Genomic DNA, 27,424 nt, shown 5'->3' with positions numbered 1-27,424 from the left:
ACCCCCTTGTTCATATGCATTCTGATACAGTCGTTAGTTATGTGATCACATACTATTTTTTTCATACAGTTCCCCTGCCTCAATCAGGCGATGGGTAGTTACTCAATATTTCTTTTTATTCCCCTCATTAAATGTATGGCCTTAGAGCTTATTGAATGCACGCCATCTAAATCCTGCACTGAATACAAAATTATTAATTTTATAAAAAGAAAAGGAGTTCTTGTGGCACCTTAGAGACTAACCAATTTATTTGAGCATGAGCTTTCGTGAGCTACAGCTCACTTCATCAGAAAGCTCATGCTCAAATAAATTGGTTAGTCTCTAAGGTGCCACAAGAACTCCTTTTCTTTTTGCGAATACAGACTAACACGGCTGTTCCTCTGAAACCTGTCATTAATTTTATAGTCACTTTCACTATCTTAAAAGAGTGTTTTACAAATAAAACAAATGAATTTATCTTCACAACACGCGTGTAAGAGTGGGTAATATTACTTTCCCCATTTTACAGATGCGGAATTGAGACAGAGAGAGATTAAGGCCAAAATTATCAAAAGTGTCCACTAATTTCAGATGCCCAATTTGAGACACCTGATTTTCCGGAATATTTTGCATTCTCTATGTTCACAGCACAGCGCCAGCCAATTTGAGTCAATGCTCAGCACATCTGCAAAGGAGGTTTTTCACTTTGGGCACCCAGAAAACTAGGAAGATGCTATTTTAGTGGCCACCTATGAAAAGTGAGGTTTAAGTGACTTGCCCAGCGTCACACAGGAACTCTGTACCAGAGACAGGGATAGAATTCAGTACTCCAAGGTGGAATTCAGTTTCTTTAATTGTGACCTGCAGTCCCCTGCTATATCAGACACCTTCCAACTTCTGCAACAAATGAGCCAGGGATTTTATAGACAACAGCCTTATTAACTACCCAGCCCTTATTCGTTCCAGAGCACTGTCTTCCTGTGCATGGAGAGGGGCAAGGGTTATGTGGAAAACCAGTATGTTTCAGGAAATTAAAGACTATATAATAACACAGTGATTCCCAAACTTCTTATTAAGGTGACCCACTAAGTGCATTTTGCCTTTTTTTTTTTTTTTTTTTTTGTGACCCACCCAGGCTCCAAAACATGGGGAGGGCCCCAAAATCATAGGCCAGCATCCTTCTCTTCTGCTGCTGTCGCCTCCACCTTGCCCTTCTGAAGGGACACTGACCACCTGCAGCAGCCCCTCCACCCTAGCACTGCAACCCTATCCTGGCTTGGTGTGGAGGAGAGGCCCAGAGGGGTGGTCAGTTGGAGAGAGAGCGCTCACCTCGCAGTGGCTGGACTAAACCTGAGTGGTGCCAGGTCCCAACTTCTGGAGTGGGGAGCCAGGTCCAGCACTGCAGGACGGGAGCCACTGCTGCGAGGTGAGTGTGGGGTAAGTGGAGGCTAAGCTCTCCTTCCACCTCCATACCCCTGGGGTCACCCATCTAGAACCTTTACATGACCCATTGGTCATACACATACACACATGGGGGCCAAATTAAGATTTCACAGGCAACCCAGCTTTAATGTTTTTTAATGTAGTTTTATAGGAAATTTCCTAATTGGGGGGGGAAAAAAGTGAAAAGAAATTCTAAGACATGGAACCATATTGACGCACAACTTAAGTATCAGCAGGGTTCAGACCTTTGGACTACAGCATGGTCCTAGAGCACTCTACCTCACAGAGTAGCTGGCAGTAGTAGACTGTTACCCTCTATTGGACCAGCCAAGAGAGGGGGATGAGAAACTCACTTTGCCAGTAGGTTTCACAGCTATTCACTAATAGCAGAGGAATGTAGAAATGCAGGACACCTGATTTCAATTCCAGTTTCTATAGGGGAATGTTGTCTAGAGGTTACAGACCATTCTGTTCCTGTGCCCCCAGCTTGTCACTGTCCCCCTCTGCATCTGTGTACCTCCTAACTCCCTCTCAATTGACTCTTGTCTCCCTCCCCTCTGGGTCCTGCAAACACTCCCGCCCCTTCTTCGCCCCTTTGCATTCCAGTATGATTGCTTCCTCCTTCTCCATACACTTGGGTGCCAGCATCAGTAGTACAGGAGAGAGAATCTCCTGCTCTCAATTCCTGTGCTTGGTGCCGCAGCAGCCCGGAGGAGCAATTGTAAGGGAAGTCCTGCTCAACCCCTGCAGCCATGAGCATGCTCAGTGCAAACAGAATCTTCAGAGAACTTAGCTGCCAAACAAGCCTCTTTTGAGCATGTGCGAACTGCAATTTTTCAGAGGCTTATAACTTGGCTAAATTTGGGCAAATTTTCATGGGGACAGCAAAAGGCATATACCTGTCAACAAACCAGTCACCCTGCCAAATTACAAGTCCCTGCTCCAAAGCATGGAGGAATTAGAGTTTCTCAACACAATAGTTATAAGAATTTTTTTAAAATATGGGTAAAAGAACATTTTCTCATAATCTCATTCTCAGAAATGTCGGAATCATTTCAGCTGAAACTTACCCAAAACTTCAGTTTGAAGCAGATACCTGACATGGAAAATTTCAGCCCCCAATGAATAGTTTGGCAAAACCCCAGGCAACAGAACATAGGGGCTTATAATGGAAAATATCTGTCAACCTTAAGTATGTGTGTCTCTACTAGATCCACCTATAATAAATATCAGTTAAAGTTGGGAAAAAACTCTTGTTTGTGTGTTATCATTAGAGCAGCCTCAAAAGAATTTGAAATTCCTAATAGGTGTTTCGGGATAGATTTTTTTCTTTTTTTTTAATACAGTACCTGCACCATTATAGCACTTAAAATAATCACAGGAGCATTTTTTTGTCTGCTAATAATGGGTGAACACTAAGGAAAGAAACAGAAAGCAAAAGAGTGAAAACAAGAGAAGCAGAAAAGAGAAACTGCAGAAAATAAAGAGGGAAGATGTGCTGCCATGTAGACGAATTTTTTTCTTCTGAGTTATTTATGTATTTTTCTGTAAACACACAAATTTGAAGTGTCGTGCATCTATATACATTATCTATTTAGAAAAAGACCCTTAATCTTCCTTTAATTTTAACTGAAAACGAAAGGCCTATATTTTGATGTTGGTTCTGGTTGTGGGGGAGGAGAGGAAAGATAAGTTCTTTTAAATGTGCATTGGGATAAAGTTCAGTTGAATTATTTCTTCAGTTTTTTTGCCTCACAAGAATTAACTCTCCTGAAAATCTGGAATAACATTTCATGCCTAAATAGTCTGATAAGAGCTAGTAATCGCTTTCCCTTTTTAATTTATAGTAGAAACTCATTCATTTTGTTTATCCATATATCTGTTGTTTGTGCATTTAAAAAAAACGGGGGTCTTTCCCTCACTTCTCAGTAAAGAAGAAACAACTGAATACTACTGTGAGGTCTCTAATTATCAAATTCTCATTAATTTTACAAAGTTTACTGTAGATAACTTAATAGTGTTATATGAAATATGGTATTAATTAAAACTAAATTATACTTTCTAATGAACCTGATGCATTTCATGTACAGTATTAGTACTTTTTTGTTTACTTAGTAATTTGTAGTGGGCTTCCTTGTCAGTATGGATTACTACAATCCTACTGTAACTGTTTTCTTTCAAGTATTTTATTACATGCTTGTCAGTTACAGAACTGGCTAGGCTACATAATGACCAAATCCTTACTCATTTGCTCCTGCTGTTCTTACCCCCATCTAGAGACCATCCCAGAGATATAAGACCACAGTTCATGTTTGACCTTCACATGTGATGTTACTTACCTGTCCCACACCATTGTGTGTGTCTCAGTTGTCTAGCTGTGTATTTAGTGTTTAATATTGTTCTGAGTTGTAATTCTGCTTTATGTAACAGTCCGTCATAATTGTAAAAAAAGGTTAGGTGTGCCATACAAATTAATCTGGCTTTTGATAAATTCTGGTGGCCTTATGTGAGTAAATTTATGTGCAAGGATAAATGAGACAAAATTCCAAGATGGGAGGTAGAGTGAGGCGGATGATAAAAACAGATGCAATTGTTTAATTTCAGAATGTGTACACAGTATTGGAGAGGCCTTGAAAAAAGGGTAGTAGAGTTTTAGCTCAAGCAAGTGTGCTGATTTGGACTGGAGAGCCACTTGCTCCTTCCCTGGAAGGGAGGGAAGAGGAGAGGAAGAGAGCAGCCCAATCACTGCTGCTTTGACAGGAGCAGAGAAGTGGGTGTGGAAGGCAAAGTAGAGCAATCCCTGAGCCGCTTGTTCCTTTCCAGGAAGGGAAGGTGATAGGCAGAGAGCAGAAAGGCAGGTGCTGCTGCTCTTTGAGGAAGGAAAGGAGAGAAGCAGGGAAACACCAGATAGTACTGGCTTCACGTCAAGAGAAGGGGAATGAGGAGCCAAGTGGACTATACGGAGAAGAGTTGCTGGGAGGCCAAGCATCTTCTGTGTGTCCTGCAGTCCTAGAGTGTCTGTGCAAAGAAATAGAGGGCCCAGTAGTTTCTTTGGAGTAGAAGTTGTAATTCCCTTCATTTGGAGTAGAAGTAGAGCCTGGAATTCATCAATAAGATTGGGGAGGTATGAGAGAGAGAGAGAGAGAGACAGACAGACAGAATTAATTAATTTGTGGTGGGGAGACTAGTGGCAAGAAGGGCCAGGTGGAGTGAAATTTCATATTTCATTTTTATCTGTTTTCAGAGCTTGATCAAAAATTTCTAAGTCCTGACTGAGACTTACAATTGTCACTGAATAACCTACTCTCTCTCATGCTGCGTCTGCATTTCCAGAAGAGTTGCTTTGTTCAGAATTAGTTCAGCATAATGGGACCAGTCAACCTTCTAGCAATTTGCAGCGTGGGAGCATCTGAATGTGTATTTTCCAGGACCCCAGACCTACCGTTATATTCTCAGTTGGAAGATTTAGCAGTCCTGCTCTCCACTTAGATTTACAGGGATGCAGCTAACTGCACTTTTGCAACTCATTCATTTAGTCCCCAAAAATATGTTCCGCTGATCTCATAAAATTTAAAAGTACAACTTTTTAAATCAGTCAATAATAGTTTAAAAACTAAAGTCAAACCTATTCCCACCCTTTACTTTTCGTATTCTTTTAACTATAATTGCCAATAAACTGTTGTGTGTGTTCTGCCTGTTACAGAATGTGCACACATCTGTTTATTTACCTAACCTCAACATAAGTAGTTTGTCACATTTTTGTAAAAGATACTTCTATAAAGATACTGTTGCCTCCGCAGCCTCTCGTTCTTGGGTTTCCTGCCTCCTACACAGATACTCCCTTAGCTCCAGTGCTGTTTTGGCCTTCTGAGGCAATGGAAGCCAACATGAGACTCCCTCACTTACCATCCTCGCTGGTTTCCTCTATTGCGGGACTTACTAACCATTGATAATCTGAGTAGGAAACTTTCAGCTTCCCTCTTTGGCTAGTCCATAAATTAAAAGTTATTTTTCAAAGGTAGTTGCCATCAGCAATGTTGTTGCTGTGTAACCGTTCTTTCCACTTCCATTAACGTGTTTCACTTTGCATACAGCACAAGTGGAGGTGTTGTCTGCTGCACTCCGAGCCTCCAGTTTGGACCCTCAGGAAGAGACAACAGCAGGCATTGGCAAGGGAATGGACTCTCAAAATGAACTGAGCATCAAAGACCAACTGAATTATAAACTAATTCACGATGATACTGTGTCTTTAATTAGCGACACTGTTGAGGTAAGAGACATGGCTGTATTTGGCATACAAACAGTTTGATTCAGAAATAAAGGGCTACAGTCAGAGAGAGGCCTGTATTTTGCACTCTTGCAGCAATCATAGCTAAACTGTTCCCACTTTAGGCTGAAATGATGCCAAGTTTTGTTTGCTAATTTTGCAGCTCTGCCTATTGCATAAAGTAAAGTTTATCCTCACAACGTTCTGTATTTGTACATCTGAATCATTTGAGGACTTGAAGTTAAACCTTCAGTTCTGAGTAATGGTCACTTTCAACAGACTGTGTTACTATAGTTTGCTGCAGTAAAATAGTCTTACTGGAAACAATGCCCTTCTTAAAATAAGTTAACTGTTCCTTTTTCTGTTTGGAGAGAGAGATACATTTTGTTTATGGTGGAAACATTTTACTGCAGCAGGCAACACACTTTTCTGACCAGGAGACAATCAGGACTTGAGGCCATGTTGTATGGGCCTCTGGCAATATCTGGTCTCTGGAGAATGAAGGTGGGTACTACCACTCAATATCATTTTGAGTTTTTACTTGTGGCTCTTCTTTCCGTTTTTTCCCCATCCAATCAAACAAAAGCATTTAGTACTGGTTTTCTGTTCTTCATTATGTGTTGTGGCAAAAATGTTGTGACTTCTCCACTCCACTTGGAGGCACAAGTGTGATGGTCTTTGAAACTCCAGTGCTATAGAAGAATAATAAAATCTTGATGCAACCCTCATGGATTGTTGCTTGCCAGTTGGCACTGCAAATAGTTTTCAGATTATACTCTGCTGCCATTAACCTGCTACAGTTGACAGCATTGCTCACTGTGTTGATAAGAAGCTCCTTACATACATTTGTATATGTGTAAAATCTGACTCTTTAAATTTGGATTGTCTGATGGAAGATGCACAGATTGCCCTCCTTCCAAAATCTTAGCGATACAACCATGACCTAGATATTGATGTACCCTGCAAGCTCTCTTTTATTATGAAGTTCGTATCTTTTTAAAGTGAAGTTACTTTTTGAAAAGTACCTAGGTAAAAATGGCACCTCTGTCAAAATAAGGGGGGATCTATCAGGTGTTCTTTGCCCCTGGCCTGAGGTATTGGTGCCCTGATACACCCTGCCTAGGGAAAACCCACTCAGGACTATGTACCAAGAAAACTTAATCCTCCAATGGTGTAAACTGGGCAGAAGGGGACACTAACCAATCAGGAGCCAGCAGGCAAGTTCAGAAGGTTTGCCTGCTTCTTCCCAGGGGGAGTGATGGGTGGAGCTAGGACAGGAGGGGAGTTCCTCTGTCCTAACCCCAGTGAGCCTTGCATTGCATCAGTGGCCAGACAGACTGGGGTTGACACCACCCCTTGTCTGAATGGACCATCACTAAGATGCGTAATCTCCTGGTGACTAATGTCTACTCCAAGACCATAAACCATACTTTCAATATAAATATATACATCTCTCAATGATTATGAATCTTGCAAGTTACAAGCTTTATGTAGATCCTTAAATGTTATTCTTTATGGATAAATATCCTGTAGGACATGTTTGGTGTAGTGAGTTTGTCAGGTCTGAGGTGAGCAATGTTTGCAAAGAGCAAGAGTCTCTTTGCCAAGGGGTCTCTGTGTCTCACCCACCTTATAGTAATTTCATCAAATACCATATTTCCATACTTTTGTTTATGAAAATGTCATGTCGGACTGTGTCAAAAGCCTTCCTAAAGTCAACCACTCGGTCAGTAACCTTGTCAAAGGAGGAAGTTAGGTTAGTTTGGCATGATTTGTTCTTGACAGATCCATGCTGGCTATTTCTTATAACTGTATTATTGTCTAGGTGCTTACAAATTGTTTAATAGTTTTTTCCAGTGTCTTTCCAGGTATTGAAGTTAGGATGACGGGTCTATACTTCCCCAGGTCCTCTTTGTTCCCCTTTTTAAAGATAGTTACTGTGTTTGCCCTTCTACAGTCCTCTGGGACCGTACCCGTCCTTCATGAGTTCTCAAAGATAACTATTAATGGTTCTGAGTTGCTTAAGTACTCTAGGATGAATTTCATCAGACCCTGCTTACTTGAATACATCTAATTTGTGTAAATATTCTTTATCCTCTTCTTTCCCTATTTTAGTTCCTTCCCCTTTCTTGAGAGAACACCACGTGACAGGAGTCATTGCTTATTGCATTAATGGAAGGCACTCCAGATAATACGGTGGTGGGCAAGGTGTAAGAATCTGTGTAGAATAGAATATGATTTAATTATAGCCCCTCAAGCATCTTTATTATTTTGAATCTAAATAAATAAAAGTTGTCCAATAAGATTTTTCTGTTAATTTGGGCTACAGCAAGGATATGCTGAAAATAAAAATACATCTCTGGAATCTTGAAGAAATACCCACAATGTGAAGCAACCTTTCATGGTATTTAAATTCAGTGTGTGCGTGTAATCCTTGAATGTCCCATTTTGTAAGAGACCTTTTTCCCCCCCCCATATGCAGAACATAGATTCCACTCTCCGCTATATTCATAATGATTCAGACTTGAGCACCGATAGTAGTTTCAGCCCTGAAGAGGAGAGAAAGTCCAAAGTACAGGTAAATGAGAATTTTTTTCCCCTTGTAATTCTGATTAAATTGAAACTTTATAGACAGGAGATGATGGAAGGTTCACCTTTAGTTATGTAGTCCATGGCCCACTTTGCTGTAGTTATTTTCAGAGGATGTGAAAGCCTCATTAGTAGGTCACTGTATAATCCAGCCTTGAGTTGCTGCAGTGACAGTGGTTATATTGGCAGTTTATTCTGCTGTAATGGACCATTCCAGTCTTTTTTAAAGGAAGTAGTGTAGCTTTGACGGAAGAGCTGTTAGTCAAGACTCCCAAGCTATTTATTTTATTTTTTCCTCTGTCACTGACTTGCTGTACAGCTTCAGTGACTTATTCACAGAGCCAGTTGAAAATTTTCCATTAAGACTGTTTTTCAGGGAAAAGCTGTTTTTTTAATTGAACAGAATTTTTCACAAAAAGTGTGTTGTCCATTGAAAACTTTGACTTTAGCAGAAAAAAAACAAATTTAGATTTGATACCAAATGAATTATTTTGGCTTAATTTGGTGTTAAACTATATCTTCCTGAACCACTGATGGGAGTTGTAGTGTGGGAATCTCATCCGTTCATACTTCTCTATGGGCTGGGTTCTGTCTCTCCCATGAAGCACTGCAGCAGTTCAGCAAGGGGGGAGAATGTGCTGCATCATGGGAGAAGTAGTTCCAGGCAAGGAGCCCAGCCCATAGGGAGAATCAGGGCATGAGGCACCCAAATGCCATTCCTATGAGGCACTTCAGCAGCTCAGGCAGGCACAGTTTAATATTGAACTGACCCAAAATGAAACATTTAAATTTAGTCTTCATTTTTTGCCATATGGTAAAAATTTTCTGCAAGGTGGGGAAAAACATGTACTGACAAGCATTAGTCACTTATTTTTATGTATTTTATGTATTCGTTAAACAGGCATAAAGTTTGCCAGTCTCACAGGATATTGAGTTTGTAATGTTTGTAAGAGTGTTGAGCAATGCTATAGAAGTCTAAGTTAAATGGTTGTTTCTTAAGTTTCAAACAATGCTCCTACTGTGTTTTGGTAGTGTGAAAGTGATCCATCTGTTCATCCTTGTTACTTCAGTCTGGGTATTTACAAGGACTAATCATACCTTCTCAGTTATTTTGTTTCTGTATTAATATTGCTTAAGTAACCTTAACATTTGCTTAAAATATCAACTTTAAACAACTAAAGTTAGTCTGATTTTTGTATATGGTACTTTTATGAATTATTATATTTACATTCTTAATCTTTAAGCATTTTTTGTCCTTTATTATGAGGTGAGAAAAATTCTCTCTCTCAATATGTAACCTAGTTTCATATAGTAGGTTGTATGGAAAATACCTGAAAATGTGGCAAACTAAGGCTTGCTCTCTCTCTAGGATGTTGTACCTCAAGCCTTGTTGGATCAATATTTATCCATGACTGATCCTTCTCGTGCACAAACGGTTGATACTGAGATTGCTAAACATTGTGCGTATAGCCTGCCAGGTGTGGCACTTACGTTAGGTAGACAGAACTGGCACTGTCTGAAAGACACCTATGAGACACTAGCATCTGATATGCAGGTATGTTAAAGCATTTAAACTCAATCAGCTTTGAAAACAAATTGTATATACACTTTTATAACTGTTTCTGTATAATGGGCATTTTTGAATTTATGGTTTTCATATCCTATCACTGGTGTTGGTAATTTAGTAGGTGATGCTCTTCCTCTGAGTAATAGTTTGACCAGTGTCCCAGAACAATGCTTGGGCACCATGTGAGGTGCTCAGATACTACGGTAATGGGGACTATATAAATACCTAGAATAGATGCATAAATGTTGCTGAGCCTGTCACCTTGTGGGTAGATGAGAAACCAGACGTCTTGATCACTTCAGGTTGCTACAGTTCTTGTGGCACTTTTAATGAGAATAGGGGTATCCACTTTGATGCACTGGCCAGTTCCTGAAAGTTAGTCATAAATGATTAACAGTATTGCAGTATCATTGGTGTATTAAAAACAAATGTTAAAATATTGGAAATGGCTGTTGCTTTCTTCTCTGTTCCTGTTTGCTGCTAAGGAAGCAGTTTTCAGTGTATGGATCATTTTATTTTGTTTTAATGTTTTTGTTTTGTTCTTGTTTTGTTTTATTTTTAATTTTCCACTCTTTCCTGTCTTTTTCAAAGACATGCTTCCTTTTTTAAGTAGTGATTCTTGATCCACTTCACCCTGATAAACTAATTCACTGATGTATCAGAGCAAAAACTCACTGACCTATATTGTTTGTTTATACGATACATTCCCAATTTTCCGATTGTTCAGATAATCAAGAGGGCTCTATTTTCCGAACCATCGCATTACCTGAATCCCTTCCTTGTCCCCAACATGAGATACATGCTGCAGAGAGCATATAGTTCATGTATCTCATAATGGGGGACAAGGAAGGGATTCAGGTAATGCAGAGCTTTGATAACAGGATTTTTAATAAACTGGAGAATATTGTATATAGTATCAGTCACATTTCCCAAAGTGCTTTACAGTAAGGTAAAAAAAATTAGCGCACACGTAATCAGTAAAGAAACTAAAAAAAAATAAATAAATATTGCTAAGTTTGCAGTTTGTTTAAAATTACTTTGACAGTCTGCCACAAGAATAATGTGGGAGAAAACTGCATCACTAAAATAGGATTAAGTCTGCAAAGATCTCATTTGGTAGTTGGAAAGTGCTGGTCAGAGGGGGAAAGTAAGGTTAAATAACAATACTTATTTTTTATATAATTGAAAATACATTATCCATTTGAACAATGTGTCATGTTCCCTCCCTCTTCTCTTCTCTCCCCCTCCCCCCCCCCCCCCCAAAAAAAAAAAAAAAGACCACATAGAAACTAAAAGGACCTAACACCTCTTAATTGGACCAGTGCTTGTGCCAAGACGTTTCTTGGAACAAAATATTTGATACTGTGTGTGGATGTCAGATGCTGGCTTCCCTGAGAGGGAAAGTCTCATGTGACTCTCTTAGATTTACAGTTTCCAATCAAAGTATATCAGAGTACCTTCTTTCTTCTTCTGCTTTGTAAAGTACAGATTACAGAAGCCAGAGAGGAACAAGAACTATAACATTCAATATGCATAAGAAAAAATTGAAGCAAGAAGAGAACTGCAAAAGTGTTGATATCCAACATAATTTTTGTTTTGCTTCTGCTAATTAAGAACACAATAATTTTGTTACTTGTTAAGTTCCTGGATATGCAGATGGAACAAATGATCCTTGAACAATCCCATTCATGTCTTGTTTTTCGCTTTTGAAAAAAATGAGTTCTGTTTTACTGAAAGAAATGAGTGAATTAAGTGGTTGTACTGAGGATTGCAATATTAATGTTGAACAATATAAGAAAACTAATCCTAATGTTAAAACTGTTGTTTGGGGATAATTTATTAATAAATGCATTTGTATTTTTTTTGCAGTGGAAAGTTCGAAGGACATTAGCATTCTCTATACATGAGCTTGCAGTTATCCTGGGAGATCAACTCACAGCTGGAGACTTGGTTCCAGTCTTCAATGGATTTTTAAAGGATCTAGATGAAGTCAGGATAGGTGTCCTTAAACACTTGCATGATTTTCTAAAGGTACATTTCATGTTTATTTCACTTTGAACCATAATATATTATGCCTATCATCCACTTGTTTTCCCTGTGTCCATAGATTTCACTAGTATAATCCCTTACAGTAGTCCAGCCAAATGCTTATATGGTACCAGAGAAGGTGTTGCAAAAGCTGTATGAAGCTAATACTTTTCCTTCTCTGAGCCAGTTGAAGACGTAGCAGTTATTTACCACTTACTCTTTGTTATTATTAATTAAAGTATATACAGCATAAAATGTTGTTAAGAATACCCCATTAACTTTGCTGATTTTCTTGCAAGTCACAGCAAAATTTTACCCACAATGTTTTACAAGCATTATACTGTATGTATCAAAGGATGCTTTTTTAATCCAAGTAGGTGTTTTATGATAGACATTTTGTTCATATTCCATCCATTCACATTAAGTGCTTTCAATCTGCACGGCTCTGATTAAATTTATATTTATTGTTTCAGCTTCTTCATCTTGACAAAAGACGAGAATATCTTTATCAGCTCCAGGAATTCTTAGTGACCGATAACAGCAGGAATTGGCGTTTTCGATATGAGCTGGCAGAGTATGTTCATGAGGTTTTGGTTTGGATTTGGATATTTTTTCTGCTATGTGGATTTTAATGTTTTCAGTTCATCGATCAATTAATCAAATTCACGAACTATTTTATAGTGGCATTTTGACACATCTTCATGTGCTCATCTACATGAGCTCACGACTTCTACAACATATACTACTTATGTCTGTGACACACTAGTAATATCTACTAATAATTTTACTCCTTATAAACTATTTTTTAAATCCTCTTTAATGTAGAATGAAAAAATTAATTGAGCACTTCCACTCAGATTGTCCAACCAGTAATTATTTTATTATGCTTGTGGGGGTGGGGAATGCCTTATACTTATTTTGATCAAATCTGTTCTACTCACTTTAATCTGAAAAGCTGTTGATCTTGTTATCTGTGCAACCAGCTTGGTCACACTGTAGCTTGCATGTACCTTGTAACATTGTTATTAGTTATACAATCTAATGAGTGCAAACTTTTTTATCTATTAATTTTCTTATCCCAGATTATTTTTGCACTCTTTTATTGATCTCACGTAGAATTAGGGTCATATTTACTGAATAAGTGGCAGATGACAGGGCTGGAATTACTCAATATTATGAGAGAAAACAATTAACATTTAGAATGGAAAATTTTCTTAGTGTATATGGATGGTTTGGTTTCTGTTATGTTAAATGGTAGGCAATGTTGTGTCAACTGTAATTTTCAAGGTTCAGGATACCTTTTTCATTTTTGATTTGTTCTGCTGTGTTATGCTTTGTTCTTTCTTTTAGGCAGCTGATCTTGCTTATAGACCTATACAGTGCCAGAGATGTTTATGACTATTTGCGCCCTATTGCCCTTAGCCTCTGTGCAGATAAGGTTTCCTCTGTTCGATGGATTTCCTACAAGCTGGTATGAGCTAAGAAACAAATTTTAATGTAAAATAATTTAAGTGAATCCAATATCTCAAACTTCTAAGTCATGGTTGGAAGTTGTTGTTTTTGTATTTATGTACTGCTAACTTAACATTTCTTATAGGTTAGTGAAATGTTAAAGAAGCTGCATATGGCTTCAACATCAACTTTCATGGTAGACCTCATGAACGAACTTGTTGAAAAATTCTGCAGATGCCCAAAGTGGTCCGGTCGGCAAACATTTGTCTTTATCTGCCAGGTAAGAGCTTTTATTTATGTATTTGTTTGGGAGAGGGTGGGCAGCTAATTTCCTTATGGATTCGTCTGTATTTTCCTGAACAGTTTGTAGAAATCATTGCCAGAGAATCTTTCCTCTGTTGGGAGAAGATGGGGGGCACAATTCATGGCTTTCTTTGCTCAGCACCGCTCCATAGAAGACATCAGGAGATGCTGTAGAAATGGGGCACTTTCTTCCCTCCGCAGGAGAGTTTGATATATTACTTAGTTCCACAGTCACTCTTGCCGTCTAAATTCCCATGTTGCATACCACTGAAGTTCAGTATGCAAACTTCATGTCTTCTCCTCAGTATGTTCAGAGGATCAAAGTATGGTGTTGATGTAAAACAACAACAACAAAAAAAGTGACAGTAAAAAACTAGTCTGAATAACACCTAGGATACCTGAGTTTGGGAATAACCTTCAGCCGCTTGTTCCATGGACCGGTATGAAGTGAGCACCCTCTAGTGGTGAGTGATACAGTGCTGGCAGCTGCTTACCATTTACTGAATGATCTATTCAGGCAGCAAGGGCAAGTAGGTGTCATTTCCCACACACCCAGCTAGCATAGGTTGTTCAGAAACTGACAGAAATACCATCAAGGAAAACAAGCTGGTCTGAGCTGTGGAGGAGGAGTAGACCCCAGGTACATCTGGGGTGGCCAGTGATGGCAAAGGAGCAATCGCTCTGCCATGTGGGAAAGGGTTCCCAGAGTATGGCCCAGAAGGGATATCCACTCCCTGAGGTTTGATCTTATTTAAAGAAACTTCTGGAGATTTGGATCTGAGGGCTATTGGTAGTGTGCCCTTGTTTCCTCAGCTCCGTCCTTCCCCTCCCCGGAGCTGAGGAGAGACTTTGTCAGGATCTCTGTGAGGCAAGTCTCATGGAATTTCATGGGCCATCTCTGGTTCCCCAGTGAATTCTGCCAGCAAAGACTACCCACCTGGTTCTTAGTTCACTCCTGTTTTGTTTACTCAGCTAAATTTTGTGCTTTGTTGTTTGGTAGGGGGAGGATTACATATATGGATAAGTCTAAAAAAGAAAAGGAGTACTTGTGGCACCTTAGAGACTAACCAATTTATTTGAGCATGAGCTTCCGTGAGCTACAGCTCACTTCATCGGATGCATACCGTGGAAACTGCAGAGGACATTATATACACACAGAGATATAATGCTGTGTGTTATGACAGCTCTTTAAAATATGGGTTATGGTGCTTGAAATGGGCAGTACTTAGAAGGAAAACTGCAGCATAACATAACCCTATACTTACCACTGCATCTAATTACAGCAGTCTAAATCAGTAAGAATTTCTAAATTATCTAAGTTTTTCTCAAACATTTATTCTGCTTTATAAGGCCTCGCCTCCTACTGGGAAGTACAGTGCCCTGTATCTGTAAAGCATCTTGAGATCTGTAGATAGAAAGTGCTCTATGAATACTAAATATTCTTATATGTTGATTATTATTCAGTTGGTAGGATCCGTGAATGCTCATTGTGGTCTGTATTTGTTTTTAGCTCTCTCTTTATGGGGAGAAATCTAATGCAGTTGCTTCGTTCTGTTTGACAGACTGTCATTGAAGATGACTGCCTCCCAATGGACCAATTTGCTGTGCAACTACTGCCTCATTTACTACACTTGGCATCCGATCGGGTTCCAAATGTTAGAGTACTACTTGCAAAAACTTTAAGGCAAACCCTTCTAGAGAAAGGTTGGTGCTACTGGAGTTCAGAATGTCTTGTTTAATAGATGATGAATGTCAAAGATAACTATTGAATGTTTAACATGTCTCCTTTTTTAGTTAGTTTGCTGTAGACAAGTGGAGAAAATAGCACCAGTGTGAGAAGCCACTTATGACATTGTACTCTCCTGAACCTTACCCCCAGGGGTGGCAAGGCTTAGCCTGGACTGACCTTTGAGGCCCTGATCGTACCTGCAAGCCTGTTGACAACATCACAACTTCTAGAGCTATTCTGTAATGTTGGAGAAATGGATGGATTCATTTTCCCCCTCTTAGCCCATTTTCCTTGACCAGTTTTCCCTAAATGGGCTAGTTTTGGGAAATTAAGGATATTGCTCAGCCTGCATACTGGTGATTCACTGATGTGACGTAGAACAAATGTGTTGTGTTTGGTCTAAAAATTGATGCTGTATGCAATAAAGGCTGGGGATCAGAAAAACAGACTTCACTGCTAACCCTGTCTCTTGTCCCTCTGGGAGAGGAGAGGTGGCTAGTGCTGTTCTGTTTTCCTTTTGAGAGTGAAGGGAGAACCTTTCCAACATTTCAACAAGGGAACTGCTATTGTCAAACTGTAGACTTCCCTTAGGGAAAGCATCCCCAGTGCACAGCGGTGCCCAGAAAAAGCTAGCAATGTTAGGATGTTAAGAGTGGGGTGGAAAATAATACTGGAAATATTATGCCATTATATAAATCAGTGTTATTCTCTCATCTGGAATACTGTGTTCAGCTCTGGTCACCCTCATTTCAAAAAGACATAACAGAAATAGTTTAGAGGAGACAAATAGGACATGATAATTATGTAAAATAATGAACAATACAGAGGAGACCGTTTCAGCATTCCTATTTACCGTTTATCAATACAAGAACAAGGAGACAGCCAAATAAACTGAAGGGCATTACATTTAAAAATGATAAAAGAAGTAGAAAATTTTATGCAACACTTAATTAAGCTGTGGAACTCATGAATTCTTGTAACAGAGAGCCTTGCTTTAGTCAGAAAAGACATTTACGTGGATAATATTCATAGCTGATTTATAGTTTATTTGTATTATGGTTGCATCTAGAGGACCCAGCCCTGTTGTGTAGGCACTGTACAAATGTATAACAGTCCCTATCTCACAGATCTTACAATCTAAGTATAAAACGAGAGACAGTGGATAGATTATTCAATTTAGATTTAAAAAATAAAATTAAAAGGTATATTAATTGGTATACTTCTGGGAATAAATCAACCACAAACTGCTGTGGAAAGGGAAGATTTTTTAATACAATTGTATCATATAATTTTAAAAAAAACTGTCACATATTGGGGTTTCTTGCATGCTGTTTATTCATATTACCATTTTTATTGTGTGGTAGCATCTGTCATTAGAATGGAATAGCATGGCAGTTTATTTGTATTACCTTCCTTTAGAAATATAAACACATTGATTTTGGGACTCCTGTTCTTAGCAGGAGTTTTTCCCTTTGCACATGTTGTCTGCCACTTATTACACTGAAGGAATTTTAGGGGTCTTGTACTCCTATACCATGAGGACAACTATATTATACTTGAGTCCTCCAGCACATGTATTAATCACCCAGTATTTTGTTAGTTTGTGAATACATTTAAATTAATACATTATTTGCTTGCTTACAAGGATTGGGTGTGACTGTAGTTAGAGTAGATATTGCCCTAATATTTAATGTCATGAATCAGTATCTGCCTACAGCATAAGGATTAAACTAAAATATCCAAAAACTTTGATTTGTTAATACAGAATTTCAGTCTCACTGATAGCCTTTCCGTATTAAAACAGAAGCCTCTGTTTGCCCTTGATGTAGAAGCGTGCTCATGTTTTTGAATATAACACTGTAGCATAGTAGCTGGGTTTTGCACCAAAATATAATATTGTTACTCTTATTTTTCTTATATATCTCGTGTATTCTCCATTATTTACAGAATATTTTCTGAATTCTGCCAATTCTCATCAAGAAGTTGTGGAACAGACAATTATGGCCCTTCAAATGGATGATGACAATGATGTCAAATATTTTGCAAGCATACACCCTGCCAGTACCAAAATTGCAGATGATGCCATGAGCACTGCTTCATCGACTTATTAAAAGAAGTTTCTGAATAGTACTATAATTTTAATAAAAAACAAACAAAACGCAAACTATCCTCAAATGCTCCTAAAATGGATGATTTAGGACAACCTCTTCCAAAGGAGGAGAGATCTCTTGCCGGACTTAACTACGGGTGGATGTTATCTAAACCTGATACCAGGGATGTTAAGAGTCAAGAAAAAGTAAACGTTACCTATCTCATCTTGACTTTAGAAAAACATTGCTCAGAGGATTATATTTGCCACTGAAGCCTTAAATCGTCTGTCTTCCTGAACAAATGAAACTTGAATTGGCAGAGCATTTTCATTGTAGAAGAGATGTGATTTCCAGAGACTTGCGTTGTTTCTCCTGAGGAGTTAACTTAGCAAGTTTTTTCCTTAGCAACTGATAGTTCAAATTCTTATAGCCAGAGAGGCAGATTTATATCCAGATGTAAGACCTCCAGTATTAGCTATAAAAGTTTTTATCCATGCAAAGAACCTGATTGTGTGCAGCTGGGCACATCCTTAAGTCTGAATAGTTTTGATGTGTGTAAATGGGGAACAGTAGAAATTTGGATTTCTCTTAAGGGCTCAGTGGTAACACTAAACTAGAATCTGATTTTAATCTTTAAATGCAGCATATTGCTGTACCCATTAGCAGAAAACTTTGCTGAGTACCTGTGTCCTAATTATTTTCATGCTGGTCATGACCTGAAGGAAATTTATTAGCACATGTACTTTAAGTCAGGTATTTTTAACTTGATCATGATCGGCTCTGAGGTGCAACTTTTTCTTCATATACTGTACATATCTGTGACCACTCTTGGGAGTGCTGCAGTCTTTAATCATGTTGTTTAAAAATGTTGTGATACAAGTTGTTCTCTACTTGTCCAAATAAAATTTATTAATAAGATTGAATACGTTGTGACCTTTTAAAGATATTAAAAGAACAATTTTGAAATGATTTCGTGTCCTTCCTTTTCTAGTTCTTGCATGGATTTCTGTAAATATCATTTATATTTGAATGACTTTTTCCAGAGGGATTTTAATGTAAAACTTAAGATTTATATTTAGAAAAGAAATATACCACAACACAAAAATACAGTGGTCAAGTTAGCTTACAAAAGTACAGAAACACTTTTTAAAAAAATTGGTGAAATAATAGGGTGAGGAGTTCGTAAGTGAATCTTTATCAAGAATCTCTTTACTCATTCTTGGGAGCTTATTGGCTCTCCTATCACCCAAATGCAGAATGACATCTTAGCTGTAGGGAACTTGGACTATCACCTCAACCCAGATTTTCAGGGACCAGATTGATCAAAATTCCTTCATCTAGCTGAATACAGTATCTAGGGTTACTAAGAAATCCACTCTGTCCTTTGGATATCTACTCATTCTCCTCATAAAAAAGCTAACTTCAGTGTCTGAGGAGATGAAATCTTCCCTTGTGTCTTTTATGGGACTTCTGCTTATAGCTCCTCTCTTCCCACCCACCATAGTGGAGACTGAGGTGGGTGAAGCTTGTTCTTCTGATGTAATAGAAGTAGTTACTGCAGCTTCTTAAAAGGTTTCTGCAGAATGCTGGAATTATGGTACCTTATAAATCATATGGCTAATATCTTGAAAATTTAACCCCAAAGCAGGGGTACAGGAACTACGAGTGCTGGAGCTTGAAGTGGTTTCCATCGTATACAGGGTTTACACTTTTGTTCAGTGGCTTTCAGCACCCCCACTATAAAAATTGTTCCAATGCACTGTGAGCAGCATGTGCATCATCCCTCCCTATCTTGGGAGATTCTTTTGTTGAAAAGATCTTTCCAGTTCTGGCTTCTGTAAGTAAAATAGTATTAGCTGCATGGCTCTCTCCCAGATTCTAGAATCCTTCTGCTTCCCCGACCGTGTAGACATGCTTATGACACCCAAGAGGCCTGCTGTCTGCTCCTAAGATTGACCCTGGCATAGCTTCAGGTACCAAGTCGTCTTTCATTTGTCTTGAAGCTAGTTTCTCCTGAAAATGACCTTGGGAGGAAAATGGAATAAGTATTCATGAGGAATTTTAAAGCAGAAGTCTGCTTATATTTTCAGAGTCTCTGTGGAATAGACACTAGCACTTTAGCCAGATTTTCTGTTCATCTTGTCTCATGAATAGACTAGCAGAAGTCTTGTACAAGTTCCAGATCTCTCTTAATTCACTTTGTGATGTTGCACAGGATGATACCAAGCTGTCTGAAAATACTATGAGCTCCTCATTGATGGGCTGTAGCTGTGATCTGGGGACATACAGAGACTAAATTGGTGGAGAACGATGGGGAAAGGTACTCTCCCAAGCTCTGCTCGCAGACCAACATCTCCCACTTGAGAAAAATGAGATGCAACCAAGTAGATTATGCAGATTTTCATATGATAATCCTTGCTTGCTGTCCGCAGCTTAGTGACATTTAAATTACCATTAGGACAGTGGTTTTGAATCTTTTTTTCATTTGCGAACCCCTAAAAAATTCAAATGGAGGTATGGACCCCTTTGAAAATCTTAGGCATGGTCTGTGGACACCCAGGGATCCGTGGACCACAAGTTGACAACCACTGCATTTGGATACAGGGTTAACATCACATTGAGATGAATAGATACAGTTTTCACCTTTTTTAGACTGCAGACTCTGGCAGAAATCCATATCAGATAATTTTCAAATTGTGATTAGATTGTAATCTTCAGTAAGCAGGGTTGGAGACTTTACATCAAATCTTAGGTTTTGGAGTACAAAACAGCAGCCTCCCCATAAAAAACCAAACACACAAACATATCTCATCGAGCTGCCATGAGCAAACTTAATTCCACTTCTTCTTCTCCTCCCAAAGCATCTTGACAGACATGGGGAGCAGTACAGTATTGCCATCCATTCCTGTCCACAGCTTGTTCCTCCATTAAGCCCAGTCTGGTTATGTCTCTGCATATGATGCCCTGCCATCTAGTTGATGGTCAGCCTCTAGGTCTGTCTGACCTTGGTTGCGTTTGCATTATTTTCTTTGGCATCCTGTCATCTGTTTTTGTTTTCTACAGTACTCCACCATTGTAATCTTTTTTGATTGCAGCCAGTTCTATACCCTGATATCTCACACTACTCGTTTTAACATCATTTGTCTTAAAATCATTCTACTTTACACCTGCCATCTTCCAAATAGCTCATCCCTACTGTCTCCAGCCACCTGTTTCAGTGAAACTACTTCCAGACTGTAGAGACACACTGTTAGTACACTCGTTTGCTAAATTTTCACTTTGGTACCAAACATAATGCTTTTTAGTCCATAATGTTATTAACTTCCGTGCAGCATATGTAGTTAAAACATGTCTCCTTTTAACCTCATCCTTGATGGAACCATTGGCACTGATCAAGCTTCCTTGATACTCACAAGATTGTACTTATTCTATGAGTTCACTGCTGCATTTCAACACTTTGTCCTTTTTCCAAGGTACAACCAATGTAATGGCTATTCATGGGTATTAGAATATGACTGGACTGCCGGCGCCGTGGCCACTGCAGTGGCAACCCCCAACTTAGTGGCCCTTCTGGACACCCTGGGCATATCATCGGAGCCAGGGACAGAACCAGGGGTCGAGGCCCAGATCTGCATTGGTATCGTCGGCGTCCTTCGTTCCTCTGCAGGCACTGCCAGCAGCGGCGCCACCAACGCCCCTCCCTTCGCCTGCAGTGCCGGCGACTGCAGTGGTGACCTCGGCACTGCCAGCATCAGCAACCTCGGCACTGACTACCTCGGCACCCATGATCTCGGTTCCGGCAGCCCTGGCACCGCAGGCTGCTGATGTGGCGGCACAGCAATACTGGGTGCCTCGTGACCCCATGGATGCGAGGGGAGTGAGCAGGGCTCATTGCCAGGACTTTCCTCCCCAGATGAGACCATGGCAGGGACATGGACAGCCCCGGCCTTGGAAGACAACAGGGTCCTACAACAGCTGCTGTGACGGGTGGCCCAGAACCTGGGGATCCAGGCAGAGGTGGTGGTAGAGGAGGCCGACCCTACTGTGCTGAGACCACAAAGACGGTCTGGTAGACCCCGGCCTCTTTGCCCCCTATGTCCAAGAGAAATGAAAGATGGTACTTTGTCCCCTCAAGGGCATATGAACACTTATATACCCACCCACCCCTCCGATTCCCCGGTGATTGATGCAGCTAATCAGTGTGTGCAGCAGGGCTACCAGGGGCTCTCCGCTAAAAATAGGGATGGTAAAAAAACTAGACCTGTTTGTGAGGAAGGTCTACTCCACCGGTGGTCTGCAGCTCCGCATATTGAACCAGCAGGCCATCGTGAGCAGATACTTGTATAATACCTGCGGTGTGATGGCCAAGTTTGCAGCTGACGCAGGACTCCCCATGTGGAGTTCTCTGCACTGGTGGAGGAAGGGAAACTAATTTCACGAGCTTCCCTACAGGCTGTATTGGACAAGGCAGATGCTGCCTCCTGCGCAATGGCCACAGGGGTGGCAATGAGGAGGAGTTCCTGGTTGCAGGTCTCAGGTCTTCCCCACAAGGTCCAAAAGACCATTCAGGACCTTCCCTTTGAGCGTTCGGACCTCTTTTCCAACAAAACGGATAAAGGACTCCACAGTCTAAAGGACTCGAGGGTGCCCCTCAAGTCCTTGGGCCTCCACACTCCTGCGACTCAGCACAGGCACTTTGAGCCACAGCCTTCCTCACGGTTCTACCAACCACAGAACTGGCAGGATGCTCCTCAGAGGAGGAATAGAAGCAGCAGAAAAAGACCGCACCAGTCCTCGGGCTCAGACACCCAAACATCAGAGCCCCCTTACAGTGTGTTCCATAAGGACAAACTTCAGCTCAGGACTCACCCGGCTTTTCTCCCAAAGGTTGTCGCCCAGTTTCACATCAACCAGGACATCTTCCTCCCTGTGTTCTACCCTAAGCTGTACTTGAGTGGCAGGGAGCAAAGACTTCACTCATTGCATGTCCGCAGAGCGCTAGCCTTCTACATCGAGAGAATGAAACCATTCTGAAAGTCCATCCAGTTATTCATGGCCGTGGCGGACAGAATGAAAGGTCTTCCTGTCTCCTTTCAATGTATCTCGTCATGCATTCGGGAGTGCTACAACTTGGCAAAGGTGCCTGCTCCTTCGATCACTGCGCACTCCACGAGGGCTCAGGCCTCTTCAACGGCGTTCCTGACATAGGTGCCTACCAAGGAAATCTGCAGAGCAGCGACATGGTCCTCCATACACATTCTCCCCATGCACTATGCGATCACCCAGCAGGCCAAAGACGATGCGACTTTCGGACGAGCAGTGCTCCAATCAGTGGATGAACTTGGACTTGTGAGTCACCTGATTAGAATTGACATGAACAAGCACTCTAGGGTGACCAGATGTCCCAATTTTATAGGAACACTCCCGATTTTTGGGTCTTTTTCTTATATAGGCACCTATTACACTCCACTCCCGTCCCAATTTTTGACACCCTAAAGCAGTGCTTCTCAAGCTATCTGATGTGGTGGACTGGCATTTTTTTTCCAATGTGCACGCAAACGGGCAGCCGATGGTTCCGTGGACCACCACTTTGAGTAGCCCTGCCCTAAAGCACTCGAAGAAAAAACAGTTACTCACCTTCTCGTAACTGTTCTTTGAGATGTGTTGCTCATGTCCATTTCAATACCCACCCTCCTTCTCCTCGGTCGGAGTAGCAGGCAAGAAAGAACTGAGGGGTGGCGGGTTGGCAGGGTCCTGTGTTGAGCCCCATGAATGCGCGGCTCCAGGGGCCACCCAGACTGACCCTAAGGATACTGCGTGGGGGGAAATCATCTAGCTGTTGTGCATGAAGCGTGCACACACCTGCTTGGAATGGGCGTGAACACCACATCTCGAAGAACAACAGTTACCTTCTCATAACCGTTTTTCCCTGCAGGCTGATCTCCAGAGTTGATGCTGGGCTTGCGCATTGCCAGACTAATAGTCAACCAAACCTGTAAAGACTCCCCTGTCGGTAGAGGTGAGTGAGATGAAGCTCTAGAGCAGTGGTTCTCAGCCTCTTTATCATTGTGAGCCGTATATATGGCCTACAATATGTTACCTGGGCCACAGGTTTAGAACTACAGCGCCCCCCCCTTTCTCCCTACAGACCTCGATGCCCAGCACCTTCTGGCCAGAGACTCCTCCACAGGAGTAGAGCCCTGGGTGAGGGGCCGGGTGGCAGGGACCCCAGACCACGCTGGGTGGGGCTGGCCAGCAGCCCTGACCCTGAACCTGGCCATGCAGCAGCCCAGACCTCAATGCTGTGGGGCTGGCCGGCAGCCCTGAAGCTGCCCCCGGACCTCGACCCCATGTGGCAGCCCCCAGACTCCACAGGGCCGGCCAGCAGCCCCTGCCACACGTGGCCATCTGGGAACCCGGACGCCACCGTGTGGCCTGGTGGCCTTTAGCACACAGCTGGGCTGCTGCTGTGTGCTAATTGGGCCACATGCAGCTCGCTGGCCACAAGTTGAGAACTGCTGATCTAGAGGATGCCCATGACATACAGGCAGCTTCCTCCCCTTTTGTCTGGCAATCTACCTCTAAAGAACCATAGCCTCCAAAAGGCGAAAAGAAAGAGAAACCTGTGAGACTGAGGTGTAGGATACTGAATACAATCCAGACTCGATCCTGCTTCAGCTATCAGAAGGGAGGTGAGCTGTGGTTGGAGCCACTCTCCCTTTTTAAAGCCGGGGTGACAGATGCTGCACATCAGAAGAATCAGTGGCTCGCAGTGCAGCTACCTTGGTCCCACAAGTGAGAATAGGCAGAGGCTGCTCAATGAAGAAGTGGAGGTTTCTACTAAAATCTCATTTCCTTTTGCTATAACCTATTTGCAAAGCAGAAATGTGGATTCCCTAAGATGAGCTATACAAGTCCCAGAAAACCCATTGGGACTTCCTCTCCAGCCCATTATAGGTACAGTCACGGGAGGCAAACTGAGCCCTTCTTTTTTTGGTCCTCTTTGTTACTGCAGCCTACAGATAATAGAAAGTTTGGTTTATTTTCTCTGAACCTTTGTCATCTCAATGATTATTTATAAGCTGATCAAGGCTCTTAGTACAACAGTTCATCATTTTGTGTAGTAAAGATTAGCACCTGCCCTAGTTTTCTCTGCTACTGGTGATCTGGCAATGATTGCTTTTCTTCCAACCAGGTGAGTAAGGATGGTGTTCTCCTTCCCCTTCCTTTGTGTCGCAACTCAGCTTTCAGTAGATTGTTAAAGAGCCAATTGTTTTAGATCCTGACCTCTCGTACTGCAATACAGAAGGTAGCTTAGCCTGAGCTATTTAATTCTGGGCTTCAGCCATATCCTTGCTGGTCTCAGGCCAGATTCTGTATGAAAGACCTCATCATGTACAGCGGAGGAGTGTATCTGCAGCTGACTGCATAAGGCAGGGTTAGTCTTCTCTACAGGAGTTCTCCATCCCCCAGGGGGAGCTGCCATGTAGCCCTCCACCTCCCCTGGGTAGAGAGCATGTGGGGCAGGGACAAGCAGCTCCCACCACTGTTCGGGCTCTACCAGCTATGGGCCTGGGGGGGTGGGGGTCTTCCCTGGTGAAAAGTGGGAGGGCCATGGCCCCCTGACTCTCCCTGTTCCTGTACCACTGGGTTAAAGCAAGCAGGAGTGTGCAACTCCCTCTCCCCTTCTAACCTGGTTGTGAGTAAGTCTATATTTGAGTTGTGTATTTTTAGTAAAAGTCATGGACAGTAAACAAAAATTCACAGCCTGTGCCCTGTCCATGACTTCTACTAGGTACCCCTAACTAAAGCGTGGGCCAAAGGGCTGCGGGTGCTGAGGTAGGGGGGGGAAGAGTGTGGTGGTGTGTGGCCCAGGACCTCTGCTGGTGCTGGGGGCGGAGGGTTGGTGGGGCTGGCAGGCTCCCTACCATGCTCTGCCCATAGCTCCCCTGACGTGGCCCGTACATCCCTGCAGCGCCTAAGGGCAGGGCCGGCCAGGGGGGCTCCGTGTGCTGCCCATGCCACTCGTGCTGGCTCCACCGCTCCCATTGGCCGGGAACCCAAAGCCCCTTGGCCCCTTTGCCTATGAGCTGCAGGGACATGCTGCTGGTGACTTCCAGGGAGTTTCTCCTGAGGTAAGCGCTGCCCTACCCCCAAGCCTCAGGCCTGAGCCCCCTTCCACACCCAAACTGCTGCTGTGGAGGCAGCCTGGTGGCCTGGGACTGCTGCGGAGGTCACAGAAACTCACTGAATCTGTGACAGTCACACAGCCTTAGTCAGGGGGGTATGCAGCTTTCCTGGGCCTAGAGCTTCCCTGCTGTTTCATGGCTGGAGAAAGGAGGATGCATTTGGCAGGTAACTGAAGTGGATGCAGCAGCAGCTGTTGTTGCCCAGTGCTGGAGCATTTAGCTGGATCATTTGCTGGAAGGGCCTTATCTTTTTCCAGGCAAAGCTCCGTTCTCCTGCTGATTGCCTCTCCACCATGGGAGCACAAACTTGCCCCTTCTAAGGGAAGAGGGAGAGACTAAGACCAGCCTCCCCCTCCTTTGCCAGAACTCAAGATAAGCAATTGCCCCATAGGCTCTTCTCCCCTCCTGCCATTCCTCAGGGGTGGGTCATCCTATCAAGCCCTGCCCTCCATGTGTGGCTGCTTATGACCCTGGATGCCTTTTCCCACCTATTTATTAAATTCTCCCCAGGAGCTAAGGCAATCATGACCACAGCAGCCTGTCCCTCCAACATCAGCGCACAGGCTCAGGCTGCAGAGCCAAGGCCAGTCACTGACCCCCTGTCTTGTCATCAGCCAAGCATGCTCCATGGGCTGAGCTGGTGTCCTCACTGCAGCCTGTAATTTATTGAAGCGAAATGTCTTTTTAACATCCTGAAACAGGCACAGGGCTGAGAAGGAGAGCTCAGTTCTACTGCCCTTTCCCTAGCTGGGGGGAGGCTTCTTCCTTCTCTAATGTGGCTCTTCAAGGCATTCCTCCAGCCCTGCATGCAGAGGGTGGTGGTGGGGATCCAACTCTGCCCAAGGGCCCGTTGCCCTGGTTCACAGCCCCCGCAGAAGAAAATCCCTGGGGAGGTTTGGGAGTGGGGTCTTAGCCACTTCTGCTTCTCAGGTGGGAGAATGTTCCTCCTCTGCCACAACAGCTGCTTGGCCTTATACAAGGCCTGCCGGAGCCCTGCTTCGGGCCCTGGGGCAGCTCTTTAGGCCACTTACTCAGCCAGATTGGTAGAGAGGGATCCTAGCTGCTCCCACCTTGCCCCATACAGGGATTGTGCCTTCGGTTGGGGTGGATTCTGCAACCTCCATTGCGATCAGTCTGGGTGTGTTCCCTCGCAGGCAGTTAAGAGCCCTAGTCAGCATTCCACAAGACAAATTACACCCTTGGCACCTGCACAAATAGCTGGAGGCTCCTGTACCATCATTAGACTTAGATGGTGGAAAGAAGCCAGCTTGACTGTTAGAAGACCAGGAAGAAGTTGCAGGGGTAAGAGTTAGACAGCTTTCTACTTGCAGAGTCATTCCAGTGGAGATGGAAATTGAGCTACGGGGCCAACAATGCACTACTTTTGTGATGTTAATGAAGGAACAGCTTCAGCTGTGCATAGGAGTGATTTAAAATCATCCCCCAGGGCTGGATTCAGAAAAGGACTTAAAATGGCAATAGGCACCTCAATCTCAGAATCAGCCCCACTGCAATTCAGTGACCCACACCTTGTAGGCAGTGGACATCACTTAGCACTTTAACTTTTGCAGTGAGTTCCCAATTGCACCTGTGATACGGCCCGTTGGCACACACCAGGCATCCTGGTGTCTAAGCCCAGAGCCATGCACAGAGATGCTAGGTGTGCCTGTACTTAAGGCACCTGCAGGGCCTGACTTGCTCCGTGTGCTCCAACCTCGCCTACCAGATTAGGCCCCTATAGACAAATGTGCACAAAATGGCTGCAGTGGGGAAACCATTCTCCTTACT

General features: G+C 42.4%; 1 protein-coding gene across 4 annotated transcripts in view; it reads left to right on the top strand.

The window, feature by feature from the left end:
- Window positions 1-18,416, top strand: part of PPP4R1 (protein phosphatase 4 regulatory subunit 1) — a 95,138-nt gene extending 76,722 nt beyond the window's left edge. For 3 of the 4 annotated variants that reach the window (XM_075125314.1, XM_048840254.2, XM_048840253.2), the window contains 9 exons: window positions 5,517-5,692; window positions 8,172-8,267; window positions 9,648-9,833; window positions 11,715-11,876; window positions 12,347-12,447; window positions 13,224-13,344; window positions 13,471-13,605; window positions 15,191-15,332; window positions 17,305-18,416. In XM_075125314.1, coding sequence (XP_074981415.1) covers window positions 5,517-5,692; window positions 8,172-8,267; window positions 9,648-9,833; window positions 11,715-11,876; window positions 12,347-12,447; window positions 13,224-13,344; window positions 13,471-13,605; window positions 15,191-15,332; window positions 17,305-17,468 — 1,283 coding nt within the window. In that variant the 3' untranslated portion in view covers window positions 17,469-18,416. Of the gene's footprint in view, window positions 1-5,516; window positions 5,693-8,171; window positions 8,268-9,647; window positions 9,834-11,714; window positions 11,877-12,346; window positions 12,448-13,223; window positions 13,345-13,470; window positions 13,606-15,190; window positions 15,333-15,422; window positions 17,252-17,304 lie in introns of those variants that run through there. The other variant, XM_048840257.2, reaches the window with a different exon arrangement.
- The last annotated feature ends 9,008 nt before the right edge of the window (window positions 18,417-27,424 follow it).

The sequence above is a fragment of the Caretta caretta genome, chromosome 2 (genome assembly GCF_965140235.1).
Source record: "Caretta caretta isolate rCarCar2 chromosome 2, rCarCar1.hap1, whole genome shotgun sequence".
NCBI classification, from domain to species: Eukaryota; Metazoa; Chordata; order Testudines; family Cheloniidae; genus Caretta; species Caretta caretta.
Note: the sequence above shows the minus strand (reverse complement) of the source record. Positions and strands in the feature narration are given on the sequence as shown.